Below are 22374 nucleotides of genomic sequence, written 5' to 3'. Positions count from 1 at the left end.
ACATATTTTGTCTTTAAAATGATGTTTTTTAGAGGTCATTGAGATTTACAGTTTTCGAAATATGATTTTTAAAATTTCGCCATTCACAGCAATTTTGGGAAATTTTCCTTGTTATTTCGCAAATATTGTTTTGTAACTTTTTTTCTACGTAACTTTAGGCATATGTAATGGTGCATGTAGGAAGAATAGAAGTCAATTACCTTTAAAATGTTCTACTGTATAATGTTGTACGACTTATTTTAAAGAGGTTGTCTTTTTCAAGACTTTTAACGAGTTTTTATATTTTTTACGATTATTTTTTAAATTTCCCATTATAACTTTTTTTTCTACATTTAGGTATATATTATATAATAAAAAAGAAAGCTTATTCTGTTTACTTTAAAATGGTGTATTATAAAAAATTCTAGGATTATTTTTGAATAAGATATGTTTTTTCAAAATGTAATAAGTACTTGAAACGATTTTTGATTTAATAGTACATTGTTTACCGGGTAGGAAAAGCTTAACATTCCTGGACGACTGTGAAGATTGCTAAGTCGAGGCGCAAGCCGAGACTTAGCAACACAGAGTCCAGGAGTGTGGCTTTTCCTACGAGGTAAACATACTATTTTTCCGCAAATCGTTTAAAATTCGACAGATATTGATTGATTTAAAAAAAAACGCGATAATTTTATTCCCAAATAAATGGTGCTTTGAAATTCCTAATAAAATTACTTGGGTTACTATGGAAACATATTGAGGTTGAATTGTCAAACTTGACGCTTATAAATTTAATTGCTGGTGTTCTCGAAAGTAAAATGATAAGTGATGATGAAATTTCCATTCATGGGACTCCTCCAGAGCTGGTTGAGGCAGTGAATACTGCTTCATTAGAATTATTGCCAAAGAAATCAAGAGAAAAGTACGAAAATGCATACAGACGTTTTATGGATTATTAATAATTTTCTATCATTTATGTAGAACACTAACAACTGTACGGAAATATCATTTCCTTACAGTAAGGAAATAACATTTCCTTACAGTAAGGAAGTCCTGACTTTTTCTTCAAGAAATTTTGACAGGAATGTCAAAATTTCCTGGCGATTTGCGGAAAAGATTATTTTTTAAATTCCTCATTATATCTTTTTTATGTGATTGTGTGTTATGATTGAATCTTATTTTTATAGGTAATAGTTTGGATCCACTTGACTCGGCTGGGCAAACTTCAAAATATGGATTAATTCCAATATTTACTCTCAAAGCTCCTGCACCACAAGCTTTGCTTGAAAAAATAGCATGTAAATGTACCAAAGGATGTTCAAAAAGCTGCGGTTGTAGGAAGATAGGAATTAGTTGTTCAATATTCTGCAAAGGGTGCATGTGCACGGGTACTAATTGTGGGAAATCTAAGATAACTGAGGTGTCAGAGGACGATATTGAAGCTAATGCTAACGAAGCGATGGACTTTGACTTGAAAATTTTTTAAATGTCAACGTTTAAATAATTTTAACTAAAGTGATGTTTTCTAAGCCAAGCCGCACACCAAAGAAACATGAAACGAAAAACATGAAACATGAAACGAAAAACATGTTTCATGAAACTAAAACAGTGCTAAACAAAGCTCAAAGTCCGCCTACCAATGAAACGAGTGTGATTCATGCTCATGACACCTTTTTATTTTCGGAGAGTTTCATAAATGGCCGGACGTATATTTGTTTAGCAGTGGTTTATTTCCATGAAACGTAATTTACGTTTCATGTTTCTTTGATGTGCGGTCGGGCTTAGACTAATGTTTATGTAATTTTTGTAAAAGAATTAATTTTAAATAATACAGGTAAAAAAATATCAAAGAATCACTGGCTTTCCATTACATATTTAAATATAGATGACACACCATTTTAAAGAACAGAAAGTAAGCCCTCTTTATTGAGCAATATATAGTTTATTCATACAAGAAAAAAAAGTTATAATGAGAAATTTCAAAAATAATTGTAAAAAATGTAAAAAATAATATTTTTTTATATTAGGTATTATTATAATATATATTATAATATTACATTATATATTATACTATATATTTATAAGATTTATATCATATATAATATATCATATAATAATATTATTTTATTTTTATATTATATTATAAAAAATCGTAAAAAGTATAAAACCTTGAAAAACCATAATCTCTTTAAAAAAAGTCGTACAACGTTATACTGTAGACCATTTTAAAGGTAATTGATTTCTATTCCTATTACATGTACCATTGCATATACCAAAAGTTACGTAGAAAAAAGTTACAGAACAATATTTGCGAAATAACAATGAAAATTGCCCAAAATTGCTGTGAGTGTCAACTTTGAAAAATCATATTTCGAAAACTATAAATCCTAATTACCTTCACTGAACAACATTTTAAAGAAGAAATATGTAGGTTTTTTTTCTGTAAAGCAATGTCTATACCTAGATCCTCGTGGACAAAAGTTATGGGACAAAAAATAAAATTTCTTTCTTCTGAATTTCTTAGTGCTTTTTCTTTTGAATATATTTTTGTAAAAAAAAGTATCATTGACTTTAAAAAGTGATATTTAGATAGGAAATTTAACCAGGAACAATTTTTATGTAGATATGTTTGTACCAAAAGTGCATAGAACTCACCCTAATGTAACCTGTGCCCAGGGACTAATTCACCTATTTCTCAAAAACGCACCCCTTTAAATGGTAGCACTCCGCGGTTTTTTCATATATAGATGTCCATTGACCATATGAAATAATAAAACCCCGTTAACGTTGTAGTTCCTTTTAGCGATCTTATTTTGAATATAATCAATAGACTAAAAGCAAAATTTAAATGTACATATCCGCCGTGCACGTTAAAAATACCATAAGATCACAATCAATTTGTGCTCTTGTGGACATCTAAACTTGTGGGCTACAGCGGGAAGCGGGGTGTGTGGTGAGTTGTATTTTGCCCTATAGTAGTGTTCGCGCTGTACAACATGAACGTATTCAGAGTAAGTTCGGGATTAGTTTCCAAGGCGCAGGCGTCAACGTAAACTTATCCTGGACATGTTCAGGATTTTTCGCTCCACGAACAATTTTCGGATTCGTAATGTAATGACGGGTTGCATACATTAAGGTCAGAGAAGGAAGCCTATTGTTGTACCTTTCTTATTTCGAAATCAATGTCGACAAAAATTGCAATAAATGCAACAAAATTTGTATGTCAACAAAGAGAAAGAGAATAACAGCAACAGGCAAAGGATAAACTTCCTATTCAATGCCTTTCTTAGAAGTTAGAAATTTGATTAGCGTCTCTATTATTTCGACAATATAATAATCATTTCCATTTTGATATACCTATAATGTATTGAATTTGATAGGTTGTGGTTTATTACACCACAAAAATAATGAACTATAACAAAACACAAGAAATAGTTTCAGAATAAGTTTGATGTGTTGTTTATGTTTCATTACACTGGCGAAGCGTCCATGTAACCACTGTTACCATTGGTAACAGTTAAAAATCTTGCAAATAAATATTTTATGATGATGAATAATTCCATTTATCTATATTTTTACCACTAGAAATATATTATTATAATATTATGTGTTAATAGTACCTAATTCAGTAAATAGCCAACTAATCGTAGACACACGAAAATGTTGGCGAGTTTATGTGACTCAGATGCACTGTATTATATTCTGTTACCAGTCTCATTTGTGGTTACAATGAATGGTTATCTCGCTGTCGCTCGGGCGGCTCGGGACCGGCTAGTGTCTGAAAATTTTGAAGGAGCGACGGGCGTAATAAGCGCGCTGTGCATATCAGTAGGGCTGTTAACAGATTTAAATTTGGTTACAGTACCTACTACCTACCTATAAAAGTGTGCGTGCAGTTCACCATGGATGAGTGTCGCTGCGTAATCGATCCACTACTTGAAAAGTAATTCTGATTGAAGAAAAAAAATGAGATTATTGAAAATGAAAGACCTATTTTAAACAATTTAAAAAATGAATCAAAAAAGTAGTTCGATGTTTTAAATTTAGTTGGTACAGTGAAAATCTTTGGTTATGTGGTTGCAAAAAAAATAGACTGTATTGTTGGCAATGTCTTATGGTTTCTACAGAAAAATGGGTGGACCAGGTTCACGATTTAAATAGTTTTAGAATTTTAAAAAAGAGACATGGAATTTCTCCGTTACCTACATGTAAGATGTATACCCAGTTTGATTCAATTTGGCAAAACAAGAATCGAAAGTTCTCTTAACCAAGCTTTTAAAGCAAATATTGCTAAACAAAATGAGGTTGTTAAAAAAATAGATAGGTATATCCTTAGCACACTTATAATAAATACCGTATGTTTTTTGGCCTGGGAACGCGTTCATGGAAAAGAACAGCGGTAAATCGAAATGATTGGAGAAGCTTATTACAGGAGGCCAAGGCTCGATTTGGGCTGTAGTGCCATTGGATGGATGGATGTTTTTTGGCCAAACAAGAATTAGCGTTTCGTGGTCATTTTGAGGGCGACGGCTCTGACATTCGAGGCAATTACAGGGAATTGTTAACATTGATTGCCAAAAAAGATCAAAAATTTTGCCAACATCTAGAAACATCAACTGTTTTTTCGAGAGTATTAAGTGATATACAAAATGATATTATTGAAGCTATATTATATACATTTGGCCATATCTTCATTTTTTAAATAAGATTTTTTGCATCTGGTTTTGGTAACACTTTAGAAAAAGTCACGCGTCGCCACTGTTTCATTATATTCAATGAGAGACTAATTTAACTCATAAATTAAACTGAAAAATTAACCACAATAATATGTAGGTATATACTTATAAGCTTATCTAGATAGAAGAAATTAAGTAAAAACAGAGTACAATTTATTGTAATACTACCGTAATTAATAGATAATTATCGAATATCGAATGAAAAGTAATAAGATAATAATACTAGAAAAGGTACCTACTTATTTATAAACATACTAAATGGGAAACATTGACAAAAACAACTAAAAAAGCTTTAATATAAAAAACATTAAAATTTGTTTGAAGAATATTTAAATGATACATAGACCAGTAAGGATCTGTGAAAAAACGTCTAGTTTTGGATGTGAGAGGTGGCATTTGGATTTTTGCAGATAAAGTTAGGTGGCACCTTCAGTAATAATAATTGACTTATGCTCCTTCTCAAATATGCCCGGAACATTAATAAAAAAATTAAAATATTTAAAAATTTCGAAAAACATCGATTTTTTTCCGCTTTCTTTGCTTATAACTTTAAAACGATTCGTTTTGGAACAAAGTCGTAGAAAAATAAACTAAAGATAATTGAATTTTGTATGATATACGACTGGTCACAAAATGTCTTAAGGTATTATCTTTTCTGCAATATAGCAATAAATACAAAATAAGGGGGCAAAATACGCCTGTTGTTATTCAATGTTTTTTAACCACTTTGGTGGCACTTAGAACCTTAGTAATTCGCTTAGGAAATTCTTTGTAACATACTTAAACCGTGTACCAAATTTCATTAAAATCGACCTAATAGATTTTGCATAATAAATTTGCAATCTAAATGTTTTTAAAAAAGTTCAAATTTTTTAAAATCTTTCTGAACAAAAAGTAGACCATTTAGAAGTTGGCTAATTTTTTTTACATATAAAGAGGTGCTCTACCTATCTAATACACGTTACAGAATTAAAATCGGATTATTTAAGGGGCCTCAGCAATGTTTTAAAATTATAAACAATTTTTTGGCTTATAAACAAATAGCTTTGTTTAATAATAAAAAAATTAATTTTTAGCAATGGAAATATATAAAACCGGTATAATTTGACTTAAACTTTCAAATGCTGTCAGCAGAATTGCTATTTTATTTTTTAATCAAAAGTTATTCGCGTTCAAAAATAGCAAATTTTCGATTTTTTGAAAGTTCCACCGCGTTTATCTCGAAAACTATGCATCCTACGAAAAAACTTGTAAGAATATTTTTTGCTTAGAATTACCCAAGAAATACAAAAAAATGTTATGTAATTCCTCAAGTTCTTTGTTTATAACAATCTTATCGACATCCGGATCAACTGTTACCCAAAAAATTCGTGTTCTATGGGTCAAAATACATAAAAAAACTTGGTAAGTCCATCTAAATAAAGAAGCCCGTAGCACCCACTCCTGGCCACAGCACTAATTTGTTTATAAGCCAAAAAATTGTTTATAACTTTAAAACATTACTGAGGCTGCTTAAATATTCCGATTTCAATTCTGTAAAGTGCATTAGATAGGTGGACTGCTTCTTTATATGTAAAAAAATTGACAACACTTTGTATGTTCTAGTTTTTGTTGTGCAAGATTTTAAAAAAATTTATTTTTTTAAAAAATGGTTTAGATTGCAAAATTATTATTCAAAATCTAGTAAGTCAATTTTAATGAATGACCCCCTCCGTGGCTCAGTGGTAAGAGCGCCTGCCTTTGGATCGAAAAAATCCGAAAGGTTGTGGGTTCGAATCTCACCAGGGTCAGAAATTTTTCATTTATTATAAATTAATAAATGAATATAGTTTCTGTCCTTGTGGGATCGGTGCTCACCGGAGGGACCGCAGACGTTCGGATACAATTAGCGTCTCTTTGCAAAGACAATGACGTCGACTTTGCAAAGTAACAAGACACTTACTCAACACACACACTACACATGACACTAGGTACCTAACTGTTCAAAATTACCGTACCTACCATGCCAATGGCAATTAGTTGTCGAGGCATTAGCTAAAAAAAAAATTTTTAATGAAATTTGGTGTACGGTTTTAGCACATTACAAAAATTTTCTAAGCGAATTAGGAAGGTTCCAAGTGTAACTAACCTAAGTGATGGAAAATCATTGAATAAAGACAGGCTTGTTTTGTCCCCTTATTTTATATTTATTGCTATTTTGCAGCAAGGGTGATAAATTAAGACATTTTTAACCAATCGCATCTGATAGAAAATTTAATTATCTTTGTTTTATTCCTATACGACTTTGTTCCAAAATGAATCGTTTTAAAGTTATAACCAAAAAAAGTAGAAAAAACGAAATTTTTAAATATTTTATTTTTTTTATTAATGTTCCGGGCATATTTGAGAAGGAGCATAAGTCAATTATTATTAACGAAGTTATCACCTAATTTTACCTGCAAAAATCCGAATGCCCCCTCTCACATCCACCTAAAAACAGGTCCTTACTGGTCTAACAACACTTTACAGAATTTCAAAACTAAAAACCAGAATCTACATGTATAAGTTGTGTAACAAGACAATATTTTAGGTTAAGAATCGGAGGGAGTAAGAACAGAATAATGGTCAGAATGTCAAGAAACTTTTCCCAAAAATTTTGTGCGCCTGTGCGAACTTAAAATCCGAAACAAAATCCTCGAACGTAGAGAGCGTATCCCGGACACGTTCGGGATCTTTTTTCTGTACTGCGCGAACACCGAATTAAAAATCCGGAGGTTGTTCAGAGGGAAAGATTCGACCTCCGCGAACGCTCAATTTTGTAATGCGCAGGCGTTCTCCCTCTGGGTACACCCAGGATGTCCTCCGCGAACAAAGCTTATGATGTCATTGGGATTGGGATAGGAGTATAGGAGCCACCGTGAGAGCGGTGAACGAGAGGTTCTCGTATCCATGAAGTTACCTCGTCGAAGTAGAATAAAAATAATTAAATATTACCTATTACTTATAAACTCCTTGGATTTGTGGTTTGTGATTTAATTTACTTTATAGTTAGATTAAAATGTTATTTATAGAATGATAAATTTTACATATGAATGTTTGTTTGAAAATAATTTAGGGGGTTCACGTGCACATGTGCACTTATGGAGAAACCGCCACTGGCTCAGAGCGGATACCAGTTTGTTGAGATTGGAGTTTGATACAGTTTTTGAAGAAAAGGAAAGAAGGTTTACTATGGAAAATAAAAGAAAACACTATAAATGTTGTTTAGTGCCATTTTGCAAAAGTACAAGTTTTCTATATTTTTAAAATAGTTCAAACGATCAAACGTATTTTCTAGTGACGTTTATAAAGTCTAATTTAAAATTATATACAATTTTGTTTACTTTGTTGGTGCAGAATGAGTTTTGGGCTAGCTGCTTTAATTTGAATTAAGAATCGTCTTTAGGGGCCAAACGGAACACAAAAACAACTTTTTTTTTATCTTTGATACATGTTATAAATTATGTTCTGTTGTGATTTATAACATTTTTTCGAATTTAAAATTTTATGCAAGTTCCCTATTTGGAACCTTGTGGATAGACACTTAAGAAGCAGTGTAGTCAAAAGATGTAACTTATTTTATTTCTGAGTCGATTTTTTGCTCGCAAGTGTAGTTACTACTAAAATTATTTCTAATTACAGTAATGAATTTAGTGGTGCTTAATAAATTTATTAATGTGTCACTTACTTCTCGTCTTCTGTAGGTTCTTCCCCAAACTCCTCTTCCTCTGATGGAGGCTCCAGATAATCCAGCAACTTTTGAGTGGCAATGGCACTCATAATATTACCACAAACTTTAGGAGCAAGGCCATTGTAACAGCCCACAAATCCGTCTACTGATTTAATATATTTTACTAAAAAAAAATATCCAATTTATCTCTATTTTTTTCTTCTAAACAAATAATTTAAAAAAATGAAACAGTTGGCACATTATTAGATAAAAAAAAGAATATTGAATATACTCGTGCAATCGAACTAAGAGAGCCATTAATATTCAACACCACGGGGTGCTATTCTTCGAGGTGTGAAATTCTATCAACAGGGCATCTACCTCATTTATAGAATGAACCCTTGTTTATTTAAGTACACATTTCCAACAATATTACCCTCCAGGTGCGGGAGCACGCCATATAGAATTCTATTTTAGTGACGTCACGTTGCCTAGCAACCGTCGATTCTCCCATTATGGCGTCAGCAAAATAGAATTCTATTTGGTGTGCTCCCGCACCTGAGCTGAATATTAATGACTCTCTTAGTTTGATTGCAGAACTATAGATAAATATTTTTAACCTTCTAGCAGCCGCGCTGTCGTAAATTTTATGACAAAAGAACCTGATCGCACCCCCCCCCCTCATACCACATAGTCAAGCGTATTGAGCTTCTAGGTTTGTGAGGTTCGGTCTATTCCTAAAGGTATGTATGTGCGTTCTTGGCACCGACAGAAGCTGGAGCGTGTGCGCACCGTTTGTGTGTCACTTGAAAACACGTACTATAGCATAATAAAATAAAAAAAGTCAAAATGTAAATTCGTACAGGTTGAAACAAATTTTATAGCAAAGTTTAGGTGGGTACAAAAGATATTTTCAAGAAAGTATACAAATCATACAAGGGGATCATTGTTTAAATAATTAAAAAGGGGTCATTTTTGCAAAAAAATTACTTTTTTAACTGCTGAGGTCATTCAGTTACTAATAAAGGTCTATAGGATTATTTTCTGCAAAGATGAAGGGTAAATCTTTCACATAAGACTTACTAAATTAAATTTTACCCCCTATTTATTTAAATAATTGTATATAAAACTTTAAAAACATATTCGCAAAAAATTATTTTTAGCGTTTTAAATAAACACTATAAAATATTTTTTTACAGACGAAGTTGCGCTATATTGCGAGTATTAAGCAAAAAAAATTGATAAAAAAATATATAATATTTTTTGAGATATTTAATTTGTTTATTAAATGTTACTATATTTTCAATTGCAAAAACGCGGTTGTTGCCAAAGAAATATTCACCTGAATAAGATCTCATTATTTTTATTTTTATCTATATTTTCGGTAAATGTATTGATAAATTCAAATTTCAATTAAACTCCCCCCTAAAATGGCATTTGAAAATTATTCAAATTTGTTTATAATTTGTTTTTTTGATAACGTCGCGGGGATTCAGTATTTTGAAATGCCGTTTCGATAATTGGGTTCCTAGTAATTTTTTACTAATTAACAAAAATTTTTCTCTTTTTTTCCTCTTCTTTTTTTTTCTTGTAGTTATATACTACGGGCCCTTTTAAGGTTAAATTTCATTAAGAATGTCAAATGTCTGAGTTGTAGATTCTAGACTTAAAAATATTAAGATTTAACTAAAATCCCTTAAATAAAATGTGGCTACTTACTGAGTTACAGGGTGTTTTATTTAAAAATTTAAAAATTATTGTTACCAAGTACTTTAAAACTATTTGACGTATCCTTATCATACTTGGCAGAAAGTGTGGCTATTATACATCCTACTAAATTGTGATTAATAAACGTTTCTAGCTAGTGCCAGAGGCGTATTCTACGCCACTGAGTGAATTACTATTTTAGCGAAATTTTTCGATTCTCCAATACTTTGTATGTAAATAACTTTATTCGTATCGATAAAGTCATCAGTTTGCGAGATATTGGAAGTTTAAAATGAATGAATGAATCAAAATAACTATGCCGTTTCATTTTTTACGTCCAATATCTCGAAAATTAATTACTTAGGGCCAATTTCTCATATCGAGTTCAACTCCAGTTTAACCTGAACTTCTAGTAAACGTCAGTTTAAAGTCAAAATCGTCTTTCTCAATTCACGTTCAACCGATGGTAGTTTAAACTTGAACGATGCTTGAACAGTGGAATTCGGCCGTTCAAAGATTTCAGAACTCAATTCAGATGATTTCATGGACTACGCATGCGTTGTATTAACACGAAACGCTATCATAACATAAATATATCCTATTTTATTATATTAAGCCTAACGATAAACGATAACATTATATTTGTTTTTATAATATTTATTTATAATTATTAAAATAACTATTTGACTATAAATACTTTAATTGAACTTTATTCAAAAACAGCATAAAAAGGTAGTTCAAAATGGCGACAATTTTTTACCTTTTGCCATCTATTGGCATTTCTCGAAAGCTGTAGAACGAGCACTGACATGAACGTGCAATGAGAAATGCATTCCAAAAAAAAAACCGAAGATCACCGGTGAACCTGGTTCAACTGAACCATAGATTACCGCAGGGATGTGGTTTAATCGTTACCAGTAAATAGTATATTATTTACATAGAAAGTATTGGAGAATCGAAAAATTTCACTAAAATAGTAATTCCCTGAGTGGCGTAGAATTTGGGAAGGGTTAACCATTAACATTCCGTGTCGTACGCCTCTGGTAGTAGCTAGAAACTTTTATTTATCACAATTTAGTAGATTGTATAGTACCCACACTTTCTGCCAAGTATGATAAGGATACGTCAAATAGTTTGATAGTACTTGGTAAAAATATATTTTTTAAATTTTTAAATAAAACACCCTGTAACTCAGTAAGTAGCCACACTTTATTTAAGTGATTTTAGACCAATCTTAATATTTTTAGGTCTAGAATCTACAACTTAGAGATTCGACATTCTTAATGAAACTTTACCCTAAAAGGGCCCGTAGTAATATAACTCCAAGAAAAAAAAAAGAAGAGGAAAAAAAGACAAAAAAATTTGTTGATTAGTGAAAAATTCCCAGAAACCCAATTATCGAAACGGCATTTCAAAATATTTAATCCCCGTGACGTTATTAAAAAAACAAATTATAAACAAATTTGAATAATTTTGAAATGCCATTTTAGGGGGAATTTTAATTGAAATTTGAATTTATCAATACATTTATCGAAAATATACATAAAAATAATAAGATTTAATACAGGTAAATATTTATTTGGCAACAACCGCGTTTTTGCAACTGAAAATAGAGTAACATTTAATAAACAAATTCAATATCTCAAAAAATATTAAATATTTTTCGATCAATTTTTTTTGCTTAATACTGGTAACATAGCGCAACTTCGCCCGTAAAAAAGATATTTTATATTGTTTATTTAAAACGCTAAAAATAATTTTTTGTAAATTTGTTTTTAAAGTTTTATATACAATTATTTAATTAAATAGGGGTCCAATTTAATTTAGTAAGTCTTATGTGAAAGATTTACCCTTCAGCTTTGCAGAAAATAATTCTATAAACCTTCATTAGTAATTGAATGACCTCAGCAGTTAAAGTAATTTTTTTGCAAAAATGACCCCTTTTTAATTATTTAAACAATGATCCCCTTGCATGATTTGGATACTTTCTTGAAAATATCTTTTGTACCCACCTAAGCTTTGATATAAAATTTGTTTCAACCTGTACGAATTTACATTATGATTTACATGTAGTGTAATTTTATTTTACTAGACTACTAATCTAATGAACCAGCCACGAACGCGTAACACACACACGGCGCGAAGTGTTCGGCGCGCATTTCTATACGTACCTTAATAGCCCGATCAAAGAACAATCTGACCAAAAAAAATAAAGGAAGGATGAACATTTGGGAACAGGTAGTTGAAATGGTCTATTATTATACAGTGATGAGCGCGCTAGTAACCGGCAAAATAGCACAAAAGATGGAAAACGTATTAAGTTTGTGAGATAAAAAGAAATTAAACTAGTCGAGCTGGGAAGTTTAGGGATATGATATTAACCCATAAATCTGCATTATGTTGATTGTTTCCCACCTTTACACGTATCAGAACGAAGATATAGACTTTATCGAAGAAGTCGAAGAAACAGAACTAGAAACGCCCGAAGAACAAGAAGAAATAATAAATCCCACATCACCAAGAGAAATAAGTGAACTGATTCGAAAAAGTTCACCAAAGAAAGCACCTGGTCCAGACGAAATCACTAACAGAGCTCTGAAGTATCTTCCCTCGAAAGCAGTTGTGTATTTGACAAATATAACAAACGCAATACTAAGATACAGGCGCTTCCCAAATCGATGGAAGGAAGCCCATGTAATTATGATACCCAAGCCAGGAAAGAACCACATATTTCCTCAAAATTACAGGCCGATTAGCTTACTTCCAGCAGTCAGTAAGATAGTGGAGCGGGTCATCCAAACCAGGCTCCAATCAGAGACAGACAGGCTAGGCATAATCCCAGAATCACAGTTTGGATTCAGAGCTCAACATTCCAGCGAACTTCAAATATTAAGACCGAATATATAGTAGCTGGATTCAATGACCAACAATATACGGGAGCAGCCTTTCTGGATGTAAGCAAAGCCTTTGATAGAGTGTGGCATGAAGGACTGACATACAAAATGAGAGATTATGGATACAGCGGGGCCATGACGAAACTCATCTCCTCGTACCTAAGCGACCGGAAGTTCAGTGTCCGGATAGGACCAGTTCTATCAGAACACGGAATGCCGGAAGCTGGAGTACCACAGGGGGCAGTTTTATCACCCCTTCTGTATAGCATATATACAGCAGATGTTCCAAGAACACCCGGAACATTGATCAGCCTTTATGCAGACGACACTGCAATTGCTGCAAAACACATGAACCTAGATATAGCTGTAAGAAATCTACAGACGGCATTGGATACAATAGAAGAATGGAGTATCCAATGGAAAATAGCAATAAATCCAGATAAGACCCAAGCGGTTATCTTCAAAAAGAGAAGAGATAACCCAGAAGAACAGCTAACATTGCAAGACAGACCCATCGAATGGCAAAACGAAGTTAAATATTTAGGAGTCACAATGGACCAAGGTCTTACATTCACATCACATGTCAACGCAACAGTCCAGAAAACAGCAGCGGCCAGATCGGCAATAAGAGGACTCACAGGAAGAAGAAGCAAATTAGCTATGAAAACAAAATTAAGACTGATAAATAGCATTATACTGCCAATAATTACATACGCATCTCTTGCATGGGGTCACATAAGTCAAAGTAACAAAAAGAAGATACAAGCGGCACACAACAACTGCCTCAGAGAAGCTGCAAACGTGCCCAGATACGTCGCCGAACGGTTCTTATTTAGAGACCTAAAACAAATAAGAGTACTGGATATTATGGAAGAAAAAGCCAGAACAAAATTTGCTGAGCTAGAAGACCACCCAAACCGAATCTTGCAAGAGATATTAAGGTATGATGTGTACCATAGATGGAAACATAGGAGACCCAAACAACAAATATTAGTAAATATATAATAAAGGCTAGATAATCGTAGCTCTATCAAAAGAAGACAACTTGCTCACCTTTGGCATCTCATTATATTTATTAATGTTGATTTTTATAATTTTCAGACATCCCTCAAAAAATATATACAAAAAACTTCAAAACGGCTTCAGCCACTAAACAAATCAATAAAATATTAACAATAGGCGAAAGCCACAAAAAAATATTAGTAACAAAACCCAAAAAACGGGCATGAGGGGCCCACATCCTCGAGCGCCGAGTCGCCGAACTGGACATAGCCCAGAGCGGGGACTCGGCGCCCGAGCAAGCAAAACAGATCGAAGATAAGTCACTAGAGATAGCGGGAATAGAGCGCCTCACGCTGGCCTGCATTGATCGGGGTAGGATTTCATATGGGAGTCCGTGTACCCAAGACTCCCATATGATAAGCACTTTGCTGATTGAGAGCCCCTATAGCGCATCAGAGTGCTATCGGGGGGTAAGTGGATGGTCTGGAGCATTGAAGCGGGGTGGAGTGATTCCTGCTTACGAGAGTTAATCCTCCTCGCCCCAATGAATTGTATCACCCGAATGTCATTCTCTACGGGTGAGCAAGTCTCTCAGGCTGGGTTAAATCACTATGCTTGCTTGCTTACACGTATCAGAGGAGTATGTCAACTAAAACTGTCACTGTGACAGTGGTAGTTGCCAAACTCGTGCGATACGTCTAAAGGTGGGAAACAATCAATATAATGTAAATTTATAGATTAATATCGCTAAATTTCCCAGCTCGACTAGTTTTATTTCTTTTTATCTCACAACTTAATACGTTTTCCATCGTTTGTGCTATTTTGCCGGTTATTAGAGCGCTCATCACTGTATAAGAAAAAAAGTTTACAATTCTACCTCCCCTCCATTTTACAAAAATTAAATGTGAAAAAATATACATTCAAAATAAGTCCGGAATTAGATAAAATTACTAATTTTGAGCAACTTTTGTTCTATAGAGTTTTTTCACTAAGTCAATACTTTTCGAGTTATTTGCGAGTGAATTGTTCATTTTTAACAAAAAGAAACATGTTTTTGGGCGGTTTTTCGCAAATATGTAACTCAAAAAGTAAGTATTTTATCGAAAAAAATATTCTTAGCAAAAATATAGCTTATAAAAAAGTGAAAAAAATGGTGTATGCATAAAGTCTGTATACCAAGTAGAAGAGGACCTATAGCTAATGAAAAGTAGGTCCTTATTCGTCAAATTCCAAATCGAATATTTCAACGTGAAATAACCAAAAAACGGAGCACTTTTCGGGGAAAACTCATTTAAACTTTTTTAAAGTGTTCAAAAAAGGGTTACTTTTGCTTTAAAAAAAATAATTACATTAAAAGTGAGTTACGCTCACAATTTCTTCGTCCCTTTTATGTTTTGGTAAAAAGAATCGCGAAAATCACCCCCTAATTAGCATCCCAAATAAAGTTAGTCGTTACCGCTTCACAAGTTACTTTACTTATGTATTGTTTATATGATCTATACAGGGTGAGGCAAATAAAGGGCTTATTAGAAATATCTCGAGAACTAAAGGCAACAGAATCATGAAAATTGGAATAAGGGGGTTTTGAAGGATGATCTATTAAATGAAAATATTTTCATCTCTTTGCAACTTCCGGTTATACCGGAAGTTGCTTATAACTTCGTTTTTTTAAATGAGACACCCTGTATATTTTTACATTTTTGGATTCTCTTCGATGTCTTCTTTCTTAAAATATGAGGTTTTGTAATATACAGGGTATTTTAAAAGATAATTACGTTTTTTAAATAATTTTGTAGCAATATTCACACCCTGTAGAATTGTAATAGTTTGACATCTAAAACTCTACTTACGCTTAAATGATTTTTAATATACTCTCCTATTGTTAAGAATCATTAGTATAGCTAAATTTTTAATTTTAGTATACAGGGTTGGTCGAAACTCGGAATGAGTATTTTCTGAGTTTTCTTAAATGGAACACCCTGTATTTTAGTATTGTAATGAAATGATATTTTATGCTACTTTTTTATTTCTTAAGCATTCCCTATACCTAATTGCTTTAATTTGTGCTTAATTGTTAATCGCACCAACAATCTTAACTACGTAGGTATTTTGATAACTAAACCATTATTGGTAATTTTAAGGACCAGTCTGGATTAATATGTATTTATTTCTGAAAAATTATTTGGCATTGAGTATTTTCACGGCCAACCTAATAAAATTTTACGTATTTTTTATTGCAATTAATGTTTAGCTTGAATCACCAATAACTCACAAATTAAAGCAGTTATGTATAGGGAATGCTTAAGAAATAAAAAAGTACTATAAAATATCATTTCACTACAATACAAAAATACAGGGTGTTCTATTTAAGAAAACTTAGAAAATACTCATTCCGAGTTTCAACCAACCCTGTATACTAAAATTAAAAATTTAGCTATACTAATGATTCTTAACAATATAGACTATATTAAAAATCATTTGAACGTAAGTAGAGTTTTAGATGTCAAACTATTACAATTCTACAAGGTGTGAATGTTGCTTAGAAATTAATAAAAAAAAACGTAATTATCTTTTAAAATACCCTGTATAATATTACAAAACATCATATTTTAAGAAAGAGGACATCGAAGAGAATCCAAAAATGAAAAAATATACAGGGTGTCCCATTTAAAAAAACGAAGTTATAACCGGAAGTTGCAAAGAGATGAAAATATTTTTATTTAATACATCATCCTTCAAAATCCCTTTATTCCAATTTTCATGATTCTGTTGCCTTTAGTACTCGAGATATTTCTAATAGGCCAGTTATCTGCCTCACCCTATATAGTCCGTTCTTTAACGGTAAAATATCGCAAAACCTCTAATTTTTTAAGAACCGCTTAGATTGATATGAAATTTGGCACACACATAGCTAACATGTCAAAGAAAAAAAGTGATATTGTGCCGATATGTGCTTTTGCCCTGGGGGTGGTTTTCACCCCCTCTTGGGGGTGAAAAAATATTCGTCCAAAGTAATGGATATACTGGCTAATTTTAAGTAACTTTTGTTCTATAGAGTTTTTTCACCAAGTCAATACTTTTCGAGTTATTTGGCAGTGAATATGTTCATTTTTTCAACAAATAACCACGCTTTTAGACGGTTTTTCGCAAATAACTCAAATAGTAAGTATTTTGTCGAAAAAAACATTATTAGCAAAAATATAGCCTGTAAAAAATTTTAAAAAATGGTGTATATATCACGTCTCTATACCTAGTAGAAGCAGAGTTATAGCTAATGAAAAATAGGTTCATATTCGTCAAATTGCAAATGGAATACTTTAACGTGAAATAACCAAAAATGAAGCACATTTCGGGGAAAACTCATTACAACTTATTTAAAGTGTTTAAAAAAAGCTTCATTTTTGTTTTATAAAAAAAATTTCTAGCATCAGAAGTAAACAAGTTACGCTCAAAATAAAGTTAGTCCCTTTTTGTTTTGGTAAAAAAATCGAGAAAATCACCCCCTAATTACCTACTATCTGAAATGAACTTAATCGTTACGACTTCACAAGTTTCTTGACTCGTGTATGCATTGTTTATATAATCTGTAAGTTTCATCGGTTCAAAGTCCTTATTATTGGAAAGGTTGTAGTTAAAAGGGGTTGAACGAGTCACTGATCACGAATGTATGCAAATTTAGAAACACCAAATCTTAATCAATTTTTGTCTAACAGAAAAACAAAAAAATACATGATATTCAGAAAAGTAATGCTGACTTTTTTTGTTTTTCGAGATTTTTGGTATCTCTAACAATTTTTAAGTTATTTTGAAAAAAAGCATATTTTTCAAAATTAAAATTTTTAAAAATTTTACTTTGAAACCAAATTTTTTCAAAAATAAGCACTTTGAATCAATGAAATTTACAGATCATATAAACACAACATAAGTAAAATAATTTGTGGAGCGGTAATGATTAATTTCATTTAAGTTGCTAATTAGGGGGTGGTCTTCCCGATTTTTTTTTTGCCAAAACAAAAGGGACCAACTTTATTTTGAGCGTAATTTGCTTAAATTTAATGCTAGAAACTTTTTGTAAAAAAAGAGATAAAGCTTTTTTTAAACACTTTTAAAAAGTTATAAGGGGTTTTCCCCAAAAAGTGCTTAATTTTTTGGATATTTCACGTCGAAATATTCTATTTGAAATTTGGTGAATATGAATCTATTTTTCATTGGCTATAACTCTGGTTCTACAAAATCCAGAGACCTAACGCGTACACCATTTTTTTTTTACTTTTTTGTAGGCTATATTTTTGCTAAGAACGTTTTTTTTCGACAAAATACTTATTTTTTGAGTTATTTTCGAAAAACCGTCTAAAAATAAGGTTATTTTGTTGAAAAATGAACATATTCACTCGCAAATAACTCGAAAAGTGTTGACTTGGCGAAAAAGCTCTATAGAACAAAAGTTACTTAAAATTAGCCAGTTTACCCATCTCCGGACTTATTTTGGACATATATTTTTTCACCACCAAGAGGGGGTGAAAGTCACCCCCAGGGCAGAAGCACACATTGGCACACTATCACTTTTTTTCTTTGACATGTAAGCTATACGTATGCCAAATTTAATGTCAATCCAAGCAGTTCTTTAAAATTTAGAGCAAAAACCGTGAAAGCATGTACTAATAAGTTTCATTGATTCAAAGTGCACATTTTTGAAAAAATTTGGTTTTAAAATAAACATTTTTTATTAATTTTGAACTAATTTTAAACTAAGCTTTCTAACGATTAATTTCATTTGGGGTGCTAATTAGGTGGTGATTTTCGCGATTATTTTCATCAAAAAATAAAAAAGGCCAACAATATTTTGAGCGTAACTCACTTACTTTTAATGTTAAAAGTTTTTTAAAAACAAAAATAAACCTTTTTAAGCACTTTAAAAGAGTTGTAATGAGTTTTCCCGAAAAGTGCTCCGTTTTTTGGTTATTTCACGTTGAAATATTCGATTTGGAATTAGACGAAGAAGAACCTACTTTTCATTAGCTATAACTCTGCTTCTACTGGGTCTACAGACTTCATGCGTACAGCATTTTTTTCACTTTTTTATACCGGGTGTCCACTTATATTTTCCCCCATTTTAACTGCCTATAACTTCTAAACGGTTCAAGATAGAAATATGCGGTTTTCGCTGAAATGTTTTATTTTAGTAAGAGTTTTGTCTGAATGGATTGAATTTTTTATATCGCTTTCAAATACGAAAAAAAAAATGGCGGATTTTGGAAAAAAACCTTGTTGACTTTTTTTTAATGGAACACCCAGTATATTTTTTTGTAAATTGAAAGAAAGGTCATTCACCTATCCAGCGATATAAAGTTTTTCAAAATCCGTTGTCAAATCACTGAGTAATTAATTTTTAAAATGAGGGGTGCAACGTGGATATCACATACCTAAATAACATAACTGAGCAAAATGATATATTTGTTATGTGATTTCCACATTGCATCTCTCATTTTAAAAATTAATTGCTCAGTCATTTGGCAACCGATTTTAAAATTTTTTATATCGCTGGATAGGTAAATGACCGTTTTTTCAAGACACAAAAAAATATACTGGGTGTTTTAATAGAAAAAGCCAACAACGTTTTTTTTTTTCAAAAATCCGCCATTTTTTATTTAAAAGCGATGTAAAAAATGGTCATTTACCTAAAAACTTGAAAACACGGTCATTTATATATCCAGCGATATAAAAATTTTTAAAATCGGTTGTCAAATGACTGAGCAATTAATTTTCAAAATGAAAAATGCAATGTGGAAATCACATAACTTGCTTAGTTATGTTATTTAGGCATGTGATATCCACGTTGCACCTCTCATTTTAAAAATTTTTTACTCAGTGATTTGACAACCGATTTTGAAAAACTTTATATCGCTAGATAGATGAATGACCTTTCTTTCAATTTACAAAAGAATATACTGGGTGTTACATTACAAAAAAGTCAACAAAGTTTTTTCAAAAATCCGCCATTTTTTATTTCGTATTTGAAGCGATATAAAAAATTCCATCCATTCAGACAAAACTTTTACTAAAATAAAACATTTCAGTGAAAACCGCATATTTCTATCTTGAGCCGTTTAGAAGTTATAGGCAGTTAAAATGGGGGAAAATATAAGTGGACACCCGGTATTACACTACAAACGGTCATTTACTAGTCTATTTGTATATTATGTTGATCATATGAATACACCTTTACGAATAATCCATCAATTTTCACTCCCACCTATTCACTGTCAAATTACACTGTCAAATTAAACAAAAAATTGTAAATGAGTTTAAAGTTGAATGGACAAAGCAGTTTAAAACTAAAGGGAAATGGTATCAACAATGCCAAAGTGATTTTTCTAAAAACCCTTGGTTCCACAAATTCACATTTGTAGATCGAAGGCACTTGACATCAATTATTAGAATGCGAACGGGCCATTGTCACACACCAGACCATTTGTTTAAAATTAATTGTAGTGATACTCCTTTTTGTGAATGTGGACAAATAGGAAGTATAACTCATATGTTACTTGAATGCCCAATTAACAAAACAAATCAATTTGACCTGTATCAGGAACTTGTTAATATAGGAAGTCCAACCCCCATTTCTCTATCGTGGCTGAATGGATCAAGTAATCCAAAGCCAATAAGGAAGAAAAAAAAAACCCCCCATTTCAATACAAAATCTCCTACATAATATTAATGACCAAACCTTAAGGCTATGGGTACATAATTCGCAAATATTTTACGGCTATCCCTACTTTTTCTGTCTTTACACGGCAAATTACGTGTAGTAAAATTCTCTCTGGTATGGAAACTGCAGATGTAAACATTAGGTTGACAGTGACATTGCCATTAGAAAGGTAGAGATGGCTATTTCGGTTTCGTTCAGTTTTTGAATGTTCTTGGATAACCTTTACTTGTATAAATGATAGGATTGAAAATGACACGAATGAAAAATTACTGAAAATAATAAACACACGTCCTCATCTGGTCAATACTATCAAAATTAGATAGACGTCATATCTAGGACACATAATGCGCCATAGGGAATTTGAGCAGCTCCAGGTAATATTAAATGGCAAGATCGAAGGTAAAAGGGGTTAAAGAAGAAAGAAAAAATCTTGGCTTCGAAACATCAGAGATCGGACCCACACAACAGGAAATGACTTAATTCATCAAGCCCAGAATAGAGAGAAATTTGCCATATTGACCGCCAACCTCAATAGAGAAGTCACTTAGAAAAGGAGCCGAAAATATAATTTTATTATTTTTGTTCGAGAAAAAAAAAGCGTTAAAACTCTCCGTAAAAAGCGAAGCCTTTAATTATAAAATCTCAAAATCATGTTTATTAAAATATGAAGTCAACATTTAATAATTCACTCAAGAAAATGGGCGGAATGCATAAAACGTAGTAGATGCTATTGCTTCAGCAAATAGTAACTACTTTGTAGCATTTTCTTTTACATAAAAATAGGTGCTTTTGTTGAGAAGAACTTACTACACAACAGAAGTACCTACTACTGACCAGAAGTATCTACTACAAAGCGTAGCGCCAGCCGTGTCTGCATTACACCAATCGTGATGGAATTAGTTTTCCATGTGCTTGTGATTTGTGAATTCACATTTTTACGTACCAAATTAATAGAATTGTACATGAGTAAAAATGAGTGAAAAAATGAACAATTGTTATTTGTTAATCTTCTTCACAATTATTAAATTTTATTTGATAAAAGAATGATCCCAAAAATTAAGATTCTTCTTCTTAGTTTGTAAATTTTTCTATGACACATTCATAAATGCTGCCATATTGTAACAAAAAAATACCTACGCCGAAGACGTCCACCCACCAACTTCACTTAAACTGAAGCAAAATACTACTAAACAAGCACATACTTCAAAAGCGTAGTACATTCTTCTATGTAGGCTGGTAAATATGTAGTAGCAAATACTACGGAGAAAAGCAAATGATTTTTAAGTGTAGTGAAATCTTCAAAAATGTAGTACTTACATGAAGCATTAGCATTTATTACATTTTATGCCACCATGGGCACTTTACTTTATAGCTAAACTCGTACCTATTTACGGTTATCGGAACAATCTCTTATAAAATAAAACTTTTATTTGAACTTTAATGACTTGAAATACTTGGATTTTCCATAAATAATATATAAACAATAAATATTTTTTTATTAATTGTACGCCTTAAATCAATTATTATTATTCAAATACACTATCAATACTATTTAATAAACAACTCTTTGATTGATTTTATTATCATCGTAAAAGCGTTAAAAAGCAGTAGCAGAATGAACTGATATATCAAAATAGCGGGTCGGACACATATCTACTT

At 31.9% G+C, this 22374-nt stretch overlaps 1 protein-coding gene across 2 annotated transcripts in view; it reads right to left on the bottom strand.

The window, feature by feature from the left end:
• The window catches only part of LOC126892334 (mitochondrial carrier homolog 2-like), a 141684-nt gene that overhangs the window by 33033 nt on the left and 86277 nt on the right, over window positions 1-22374 (bottom strand). For both annotated transcript variants that reach the window (XM_050661845.1, XM_050661846.1), the window contains exon 3: window positions 8422-8587. In XM_050661845.1, coding sequence (XP_050517802.1) covers window positions 8422-8587 — 166 coding nt within the window. The remainder of the gene's footprint in view (window positions 1-8421; window positions 8588-22374) is intronic.

Source organism: Diabrotica virgifera, chromosome 9 (assembly GCF_917563875.1).
Source record: "Diabrotica virgifera virgifera chromosome 9, PGI_DIABVI_V3a".
NCBI classification, from domain to species: Eukaryota; Metazoa; Arthropoda; class Insecta; order Coleoptera; family Chrysomelidae; genus Diabrotica; species Diabrotica virgifera.
Note: the sequence above shows the minus strand (reverse complement) of the source record. Positions and strands in the feature narration are given on the sequence as shown.